The following is a 9937-nucleotide window of genomic DNA, read 5'->3' as shown; positions in this document are numbered from 1 at the left end:
AGAGTGCATTTGTGCTTGCTAATCACATCTGGAATAGGGTCTGGCGGGTGGAGGTTATCTCCTCTCCACTGTCTGGGACTGGCACTGGGTTTTTGCCTGGGGGTTGCCTTGCTGGTGTGGCAGGCCGTTTGGTTGCAGAGAAGCAGGATATGTCTAATGGAAACTCTATCGATTCATAGGAGGTAAATAAATGCTGTCTTTCTAATCTGAATAACAGCAGGGCCAAAGCCCTCTCTGTTTCTTTCCCTTCTGAATTTGGTGTATTTGCTATTGCTTTCTCACTGTGGGTAAGATGAAACTACTTTTTTCCCCTCTTTATTTTACTTGTCTGAAATCTGTTGGCTGCGTGAGAGGTTGTGTGGCCTCAGAGCTGGAGAGGTTTTGTCATGTTGATTAGTCAGTTTAGTTAAGGCACTAGAGACCTTTGCCATATGCTGCCAAGAGATGAAAATGATTATTATTATTTGCCCACTTCACAGACAGACTGCAAGGATTAATTCATGTTTGTAAATTGCTTTTGAGATTTAAAGCTCTATACAAGCACTAAAGATTATTGCTTCTAATTCTTTAAGGTAATATAACTTTTATAAGGACTTTTAGCCTTGAAAACATCTTGGAAATGAGAGTTAAGTCCCTTTGAAATTAGATATACTTCTGATGTTTAAGATAAAAAGCAGCCACATTGCTGCTGCTGCAGAGGGAAAAAAAGAAAGAAAAAAAAAAAAGCAGTGGCAAATTCTGATAGTACCTCTTCTTTTTTTTCAGGAGTCCAATGTGCTGATTGCTGCTAACAGTCAGGGTACAATTAAGGTAAGTTATTTCATGCATCTTCTCTTTAAACGCTTAAATCTGTTGCTAGTAAAGATCAAGGTCACAGAAACCGTACAGCCAGGAGAAACCATTAGAGGAGGTCATCCCAACTGTGAATGTTTGTAATTTAAATGATATATTTGCCTCTGGCACATGGAGGAACGAGCAGACAGCACAAAAGCAATGAAGCCAAATTAGAGGGAAGGTGTAGAAAATATGCTGGCAGCTGTCCAGAAGCCACCGTGCCTCTGCCACTCCTTGGGCAGTTATGGGCTGCTTAGATTAAACGTGGGCCCAGTGCTGGTCTTATGTATGTTGTATTTTTCTTGACTGATAAGAGGTGCAGTGTCTTAGTTGCCGCAACAGCCACTGGATTTCTGCATTGGTTTAAAAGCAACTACATGGCACTAATTTGAATTGAAAGGTTTTAAATTAGTGCTGTCTGCCACGAACACCTACACACACACACTCATGTTTGCACACTGATTTTTGTGGCAGGAAGCAAAAGCTGAGGAGGCTCTGTGTTAACTCACTGGCACTAGCCAAACACCCTCCTCTCACTGCTGCTGCCGGCACGGGCTGCAGCAGAGTTGAAAGCTGAGCTCTTGGTGCGCAGCCGACTAGAGCAATGCTTGAAATGAGCATGGATGCTCCTTTGCTTTGCTTACTGCTAGCACAGGGACCTACTCTAACAGACAACAGTTGCCAGCATAGGTTCTTTGGAAGGCAACAGGCTTCACATTATACCAAGAAACTAGTGTTTTGCTAGGCTTTGAACTCTTTGAGAAAAATAAGTCTTGCAGAGTGTCTGTGCAATGCATGTCTGTCCATGAAACGCAGAATAATTTGCAAAAGACTTTGTCCCCCTTTGTGTATGTCTGTTGAACAGATGCACAAGCAAAAAAAGTAACCAAACCCAGGCTGGTATTGAGTGCTCCAGAGAGCATCAGTTCCAAGATGGTCCAAATCTGTGCTGAACAGCATTTGAGCTTTGGTGGTTAACACTGCAGGCTTGCAGTCCAGAGCTCTGACAGTTTTTTTTGTAATTGCTGATAAAGGGTTTTACTTGCCATCTTTAAAGTCATGCGCTGGTTTCTTAATCTCATGAAATTGAAGTCTTCTTCCTCCTGATTCTGCACTGCGTCCCTCTGACGATAGCAGTTCTCTGGAACCGCACAAAATTTGATAGCCTGAGCAGTCCTGAAAAAAATCACAGAAAAAGCAGAAATGAGGAGAGTCCTAAGTGGTCTGTACTTGATTTGCATCTAGATATTTTTTCCTCCTTTGTAGGCCACTTCTAACTGATAGAGTAGCATGGTTACTTCTGCTATTGCAATGTGTAATACTCTAGCCTCTTGTTCCTAGGTGGTTTATTTAGCAGGCGTTGGAATTGGTTACTTACTACTTCAGTCACTTGCTTCTTAGTAAAATGGGCAAAATGCACAAAAGCTTATGACAGCTTTCAGTGAATCCAGCAGCAACAGTAGAGTGATTATAAAGGAGAGGCTTTGCTCACGCACTTTGGTTGTTAATGAGAGAAGGTGGAGAGAAAAATGTGTAAACAGCCAAAGTTATTAGAATTCTGCTATTTCCATTTGAATTTCTCAGAACACAGTGGGGAAGGTGTACCGGTCTGACTGCCTGGAAAAGGACTGGGTTTGCTCTTACCGGGTGGGCACAAACCCAGTCTAATTTGGGGGCAAATGCCATATCTGTCAATAGTCATTGAGAACGAAGACCCCTTAGAGCTCTGCCCGGTAAAGCCACACCTGACACACATACGGCCTCTCTAAGTTACTCGGCAGATGACTCCACACCTAGCAATTTTTATTCTGCTGTCTCTAGTGGGGGAGATCATGCAATCAGAGGCTACTCCACTATGTTAGCATGGAAAATCGAATGTGAGCACAAACAGAAAGGGCTGAGAAGAGCAAATCTTTGATCTCCATTACAAGATTTCAGATAGCTGGTTTACTGGGATCAGTGCAAATGAGGTGACTCGACAGTCTTGCATCATACCATGATTTATCACAGTGTGAGCAGGCATCAAAGTCGGGGTTCTTGCCAAGTGCTTATCACGTTTGTATCACATTGCTGCATGCTGGTGAATAAAGGGTGGAGACGGAAGGGTCAGTCCCTGTCCTAATGATCTATATGCTGATGTAGGAGACAATGAATGTCATAAATTCCTGTTCTAAATGTCTCATCTTCCCTATTAATCAGGTACTGGAGCTGGTATGAAGGGTTTTCTCTCAAGGCATGAGGTACTTGGTCCTGCTGATATGCTACAGTGTTCATCTGGGATCCTCAGTGGGACAAGAAACCGAAACCACCTTGATGTTCCTCCCCAAAACCATCATGTTTGGTTTTTTCCATTTATGGACTTTTTAGGACATTCTGAGACACTGGGAACACCAGTGAACTGTCTGCCATCAACATTAACTCCACAGACTTTGCTGCTGCTGGTGGTGGTATGGTTGTCTAATTTTTATGATAGGAAAACAAATTCTTTTAAATAAAAACAAAAAGGAATAATAAAATTTATTGAGCCACAAGCTGAAGCTGGAAGATTCTCTCTTGTTGCATATGGGAACAGATTTACTTGGGAAGGGAGCTTGCAGGACCACACAGGGCTGTCCTCAGTTGCACGTCTCCAGTTACTTTTATCTGGACTATTCCATCCATTCCTATTGGAAACAGAAAGTCTCTAAGCCTTATCTGGACGTTTAAGCAATTTGCTTTGAGATTGTATAATGATACGGTTTAGTTGTTCTTTTGATTTTTTTTTTTTAGATGCATTAAATGCGTCAGCCAGGTTGACACGTCTGGAGACTGAAGTCTTCTGGTTATCAAGAAGAGAATGGCAGCTTCCCCTTCCTCCTGTCCTTATGCATCTGCCTCGACCTGAAGGGGCTGCTCCTAAGGAGAGGAGTAATTTGTCCTTTTGTCCACGTGAGCCTAGGCCTCTGCTGCCTGCCAACAAGTGTGTTGAGATGTTGTGAACTGCGGTTGCCTGGGACCTGGACTGACCTCACCGAAATGTCGTGGGATAATGATCTCAACACCACTGATCTGGCTGCGCTTGACTATCTCAGCTAGAGGAGAAAGTTTCTAGATCCACTTACCAAAGCCCTGCACCACTTAACCTCCGATGTGGTCTAATTACGTTTGCCCCTCTCTGCAAATCATCTGTGGAAGCCGAGCATTTTGAATGTTGTAATAAGAGGGGGAATGGAATTGGTTTGTAATGTGTTTCAGAGCCATGATATAAGTAGCCTTATTTTTAATGGTCATGCATACACTTAATTGTACATATGGAGGGGGGAATAAACCATGATGCGAAGAGTTGTTGTTACTTTGTTGGCAGAATAGCCGGTGGGGGGAGAAAATGCAGCCGATCTTCATGAATGGCCGTCATGCTGAGCTGCCAGCGTTGCYGCCAGCACTTTTTAAGCTTGAAAGTGGAATTAGTGGGCGTAGTGTCTATTTCTAGCTGCGTGTGGCAAAGGTGCACTACACACAGTGATACCTGTAGGAAGTGTTTTACAAGCAGAATCTCTTTGAATTCATTCATTCCAGTACTCTTCTCCCTTGTGCCTCTGAGGCTGGGATTCCTGCGGTGGCTTCGGGCCTTGCCTTGCTCACGTGGAGACTTGCTGCGTTCTTTGGCTACCTACCAAGCAGCTGCACTGATTGTGTCAGAAAGGTGTCTCCTGTCAGCCAGATGTTAAGTGACTGTGACCCTGATCTTCCTGGAAGGGTTGTGTGATCTTTGGCATCCTTTAGTCACAGGGCAGAAAAACAAGGGTGGTCTTGGGGGGGATGAAGAAAGGAGCAGGGATCAAGCCATACAGCAGAGTTGGTCACTGAATCCTGTCCTGGCTCACTTAACATTTGTGCCTGTGTCCACAGGGGACAGCTGTGACTCTTGGTTCAAAAGGGTGTGGGATGCCATGAAATTGCTGTTGGCCTCTGGAGGATTGTGTCCAGTGGAGAGAAAGCTAAGGATCTTCACCTCCAAAAGCTATGTGGATGCCACTTGCTTGGTGCTCTGTTTTTATTCTGTGGTTTCTGGCATACAAGTAGGGGTGTGAGAGCAAAGGAAGAAAGAGGAAGGTAATGCGTGTCCTGCTCCAAGGTGCTATCTTCAGGTCCCCATCATATGAGCCGCCAGCGTTACTGTGGCAGAAGGAAATGAAATTGGTTCCTTCTGTCTCGTGGCAGCTGTCTGACACGTCCTGCTGAACACTAGCTTGATTTTCGTTTTGCTGCCTTTTAAAGGGTTTGTTGGTCGGTGACTGTTTGCTGAGATCTGTCAGCTTTGTATAGGCCTCCTTCCCCAACTCCACCCGTATGCGGAGGTGGCTCTGCGCCGCGTCTCCGCTCGARCCTGCGTTTCCCAGCAGGAGTCCTTGGGAGTTGGTGGCCAGCGATGGTTGCCACTTCCCTGGATTCAGGTGCGGTTGCAAGGGGCTTTCCCTCAGCCTCTGTCTCGTAGCTTCCATCCTCTTTACTGATTTATTTTGCAAGCAGCTGCTATCGTGGCTGTTATTTGTGCCTGTTGTTTTGACAGGGGCCCATGAGCCCTTCTCGTTGTACTCCCTGCTCTGTGCCGCTCAGCCCCTTTTTGACAGGTAACTTCATTCTTCCTCCACCCCCGTCTAAGTCCTCTGTACTTTAGATTGAAATTACTCCGACAAAGCTGAGATCTTTGAAACAGGAAAAAAAATAGCTGTTATAAATGCTCTAAGGTTACTGCTTGAATTAAAAAGGGAAAACAACATCAGCCTCCTTTATTTTTTAAGTTTTCATTTTGTTTCAATCAAGATAAATGCAAATTTGGTGTCTGGCTCTAATTAGAAACACAGTTGCTCACGAATACAGGTTGATGGCTTTTTTTGTCTTGTTCAGAAGTGGTGTGCTCCTTACTCAAATCCCCTTAATTTTATTTCTTCCAGGTAACTCTTTGCAGCTGACATGTAAGGTGCATATCATTACTTACTGCARTCTTTTTTTTTAAACAACATTTGGTTAAACTTCTTTTAAAAAATTGTCCCGTCATGTCCTCTGAACCAGAAGCAGCTGGAATAGTCCTTCCTCTCCCAAGAGCTTCGGTTTGACCTATATTTGATGTTTGCCTAGAGAAGAGTTAATATTAAAAATTGACCCATGTTGCAGGGTCAGGCCTGGGGTGTCCTTCCAGTTATGTTATCTGTAATGGAGATGGTTATGCCATTTCAGAATGATTCTTGCAAAACCCCTCAAAAGCTCTTCTCTCTTGCAGAAGGCCGCAGCTCTTAGGCTTTGTGAAGAAGCATCCCTTGGGGCAGGCTGACTGACGTGTGTTGCCTTCATCKATTTATACGCTAGGTGTAACAATGCTGTACGCTGTTCCTCCAGCAATACTGTGGCCTCTCACAACTTCTTTTGCCTTCAAAACTAATAGCCTCAATCAGGTTTTCAGCCTTTTCAGAACCGGAGAATAATGGAGCTTGGGAGGGACCTCTGGAGGTCTCTAGTCCAAACCCCTGCTCGAAGGAGGGCTTACTTCAAAGCTAGATCAGGTTGCTCAGGGGCTTCGAGATGTTCAAACTTGACTGAACAAGGATAGAAATTCATTAGCCCCTCTGGGAAACCTGTTCCAGTGCTTAACCGCTCTTTCTGAGAAAAGTAATTGCAGATAGTGGGCACTTACAGTTCTTATTCTCAATTTCTTGTTTTGAAAGAGCAGGATTACAAAAGCCATGATTCATAGCTGCCCCAAAACAGTTTTGCCTCCAGCGTTCACGGACCTGGGAGAGGTGTTGGGTGAATAAGACTTTTTCTTTGAGAAAGGGAACTTAAAATCTTACATAGCAAGCCTGCCTCTTTAATTAATTTTTAAGCATTTAATAGAAGAGTAGGAGGAACATGCTTCAGTGCTAAAAAGTTCATTGCTGGAGAGAATCAAAAGTGATGGTCAAGGGGAAGTTTAAACTAACGTCAATATGTCAGGGCTCTTCAGCAGTGAACGTAGATGGGCTGCTAATGCCAGTGTTCAACCTGAGTGCAGGATCCTTGTTTATTTAGAGTAATTTTGTTTAACTATGGAAGGTCATAAAGATAGCCGCAGGTAATTGGAAAGGCAAATCTAACTCCTTCCTTGCTCGGAAGTGCCCTTGCCTTTCTCGCTCCCTTTTGGAGACTAGAAATACCCAGCGAGGGCCTGCAATGATCAGAGGGTAAAGCACAGCATTTACTACAGTGTTTGGCTTGAGAAATCATTTTGTGTGTCGACAGCTTCCACAAGGGCCGTGCGCGAGCGGTTACGCACATAGTGGTGTTAACCCCGGTGTCCTGGCTCGCTTCCAGCCAAGGTAATTGCATTCGGCTTCCTGCAGATCCCCGCACTTCCCAGGAAAGGATCTTTTTCTCACTTTCCTCTTCCACAGCGTTGCCTGGTGTTACCACCACAGCGGTAACCGGAGTCCACACCTCTTCCCGCTGCTCTTGGAGAGGCAGTTGTAGCCCTGATCTCCACAACCTCGCGGTGAACGTGGCCGATTTGTGCCAGTTTTGCTTTCAGGACGCCTTGCAGAGGGGTTCTTGCGGTGGGGTCTCGGACCCCTTTTTGCAACTGTTGTATAAACGGAGTTTTGAGGGTGTTTTGTTCTGTTCTTTAACTACAGACAAATCGGACATTGAGCGTCTTCTCATCCTTGTCTTTGTTCAACTATAAGGCAATACTGGGGTATTTATTCCAAGTCTTTAATGTCTTTGTTAATGAAATAAAGTAGTTGGCTGGTTTAAAAGAAAGACTTCCTCTACTGCATATATTAACAAGCCATTTGAGTTAAATAGGTTTTGCCAAAAACGGTGCTTTCAAACAGATTAAATCTTTCTAGTTTTATTTTCATTCACTCCTTAAAATTGGGCCTGACTGATGGTTCGCCACCATTACTCAGCAGAGGCAGAGCCAGGATTTGTTGTGTAAAACCAGGCAGGAGGAAAAATCACTGGGGAGAAAAAACCCAAATTTTTGACATCTCTTAAAAATAAACCACGATAAAGCTTCGTGTGTAGTAATTTTCTTCCTTGGCTGGTCTTCAGGGAAAATGGGCATTCCCTGGGGAGAAGATGATTCCAGCTTTTCCGAAATTGCGGTGGTTCTCGGGGCTCCTTGTTTCACGAGTTCCCCGATCTTTCGTGGTGAACGAGGGCTCCTGCGCGTGTATCTGAGCGCGGGAATTGTCCGCGCCCAGCAGCCGCCCCTCCGCCTGCCACCTCGGCTCTGGGGTGGATGGGGGAGAGGCTCTGCTGGAGTAACCGGTGCTTTTAATCTGTTTGGAATAGCAAGTGTGAGCAAAGTGGCTGCTTTTGTGCTACGATCAGCAGGCTGCGGGTGGAAAATAGCTTATAAAAGAGGGGAGAAAGAAAAAATCTTTTCTCTGATAGCTACTTGCCCAAAGTCTCTGATCCGTGTAACAGCAAAGGCGGAGATAGGCAGTTTAATTTTTCCTTTTCCAATTTGCACAGGGGAAACACGTAGATGTGGATTCTTCAAAGAGGGTCAGTGAAGCAGCTTCTTTGTAATTGCCCTTGGTGATTTTTTTTTCTTTTTTTTTCTTTTTATTTTTTTAAGGCGTTACCGTCTCCCTGGTCTGTTCTGGGAGATGTGATTAACCCTGATGCTCTTGCAGTGTGACTCCCGCCGTCGGGGGGGTGGGGATGGCACTGTATTTCACCGCAGAGGCTTCCGTGCTGGGCGGCGTGAGCAGCAGAGGTGGCAAGAGCTCTACGAGCATCTCGAACCGCAGCGTCCTCCCTGGGATGTCTCCTGTGCTTCTGCCCCCTCCCAAATCCCACCGTCGCGCTCGGGGGGGGCCTGGTATCAGCTGCTTTTCCACGCTGGCAGGGAGAGGGCTGGGGAGTGTGCTGTCACTTCGGTCTCCAAAATCCTTTCAGGCAGCCAAGGAAAATAATTTGGAGACTTTCAGAAAACGTAAAGGCCTTCCTTAGGAGGCATGAATAATAGCAAGCGACAGCTGAAATAAAGCCAGGAGTGCAAGCTCAACGTGAATCCAAAGCTAGCAAGCGTCTGCGTGCCTTACAGCCCTGCCGGGCTTCACAGTGCTCCTGTCCGCCCGCTCCAGGAGACGTGCCGGGCGTGAGGGCAAAGGAAAGCAGCCGGGGACTCCTGGGAGCGATGGGAGGAAGCCGGCGTGCAGGTGGGTCCCCGCTTGGCCACCAGGAGGGTTTTTCTCCGGGCTTGCGAAGATGCTGCTTTCCTTCCCGGCATGCTCAATGGTGCGCAGGGGACTTCAGAGGGAGCGGACTGCYGCAGGAGCTGGGTGGCATCAGGGTCCGGCAGATGAGCTGTGCTGGCGCTGACCTGAGGCAAGGCAAAGCATGGTTTGCAAGAGTCTAATGGAAAATGTAGTCCTGTGCCAGGCRCCCCGGAGAGCACCGTCCTCCCGCGGTGGGAAACGCGATCCTGCGGGCCCTCGCCCCGGGGGCTCGCTCGGGTAGGGTTTCGTTCCCGTTAGCGTTGCGCTCTTGGCCGCTGTCGCGTGGGTGCCGCAGTAGCCGGGCGTTTTGCAGGTGGCAGTGGGCTGGCGGACTGCAAAAGCTCTGCTTGACAGCGAGTCCTCCCGAACCGCCAGCGAGTGCCGAGGCGTGGGGAGCTGCCGAAGTCCGTGTCCCATGAGGCCAGCCGGGGCCCGGCCACRGAGCGGGGCCGGCTCCCACCGGCCCGGGGCAGCGCGAGAACGGGGGGTGCTCCTTTTCCCACGGGGAGAGGGCTGCGCTCAGCCGCCGTAGGGGGCTTCCCCCCATAGAAATGGGGTTTAGCCTAATGCTAAATGTTTAGTCTGCCTAACAAATAGCTRCCAGGCTTAGCTATCCAAAGCCGGCGGGACTCGGGGTGGGGAGGGGGTGTGGAGTCCAGCCGGCGTGACACAGCAAGCCAAAAGCGGGCTGGAAAGGGTTTTCAGCAGAAAAATGACCAGTTTTAGAGTTGCCCATGCCTTTTCTTTTTGAGGGCCCACCCYTCATGGTTTCCGTTTGTTTTGCCACAGCAGAAAGGAGGGAGACGGAGGCTGATTGAGAGAGGAGCTGAAAGGTTTGGCAGAAATTAAGCGYGTTCGTT

At 47.0% G+C, this 9937-nt stretch overlaps 1 protein-coding gene across 3 annotated transcripts in view; it reads left to right on the top strand.

The window, feature by feature from the left end:
* COP1 (COP1, E3 ubiquitin ligase) overlaps window positions 1–4155 on the top strand; it is a 130432-nt gene extending 126277 nt beyond the window's left edge. Inside the window, exons 18-20 of one of the 3 annotated variants that reach the window (XM_026084627.1) lie at window positions 766–810; window positions 3034–3281; window positions 3604–4155. In XM_026084627.1, coding sequence (XP_025940412.1) covers window positions 766–810; window positions 3034–3051 — 63 coding nt within the window. In that variant the 3' untranslated portion in view covers window positions 3052–3281; window positions 3604–4155. Of the gene's footprint in view, window positions 1–765; window positions 811–3033 lie in introns of all 3 variants that reach the window. The other 2 variants (XM_026084630.1, XM_026084628.1) reach the window with 2 other exon arrangements.
* The last annotated feature ends 5782 nt before the right edge of the window (window positions 4156–9937 follow it).

The sequence above is a fragment of the Apteryx rowi genome, unplaced genomic scaffold (genome assembly GCF_003343035.1).
Source record: "Apteryx rowi isolate R43461 unplaced genomic scaffold, aptRow1 scaffold_65, whole genome shotgun sequence".
In the NCBI taxonomy this organism is placed as follows: domain Eukaryota; kingdom Metazoa; phylum Chordata; class Aves; order Apterygiformes; family Apterygidae; genus Apteryx; species Apteryx rowi.
Note: the sequence above shows the minus strand (reverse complement) of the source record. Positions and strands in the feature narration are given on the sequence as shown.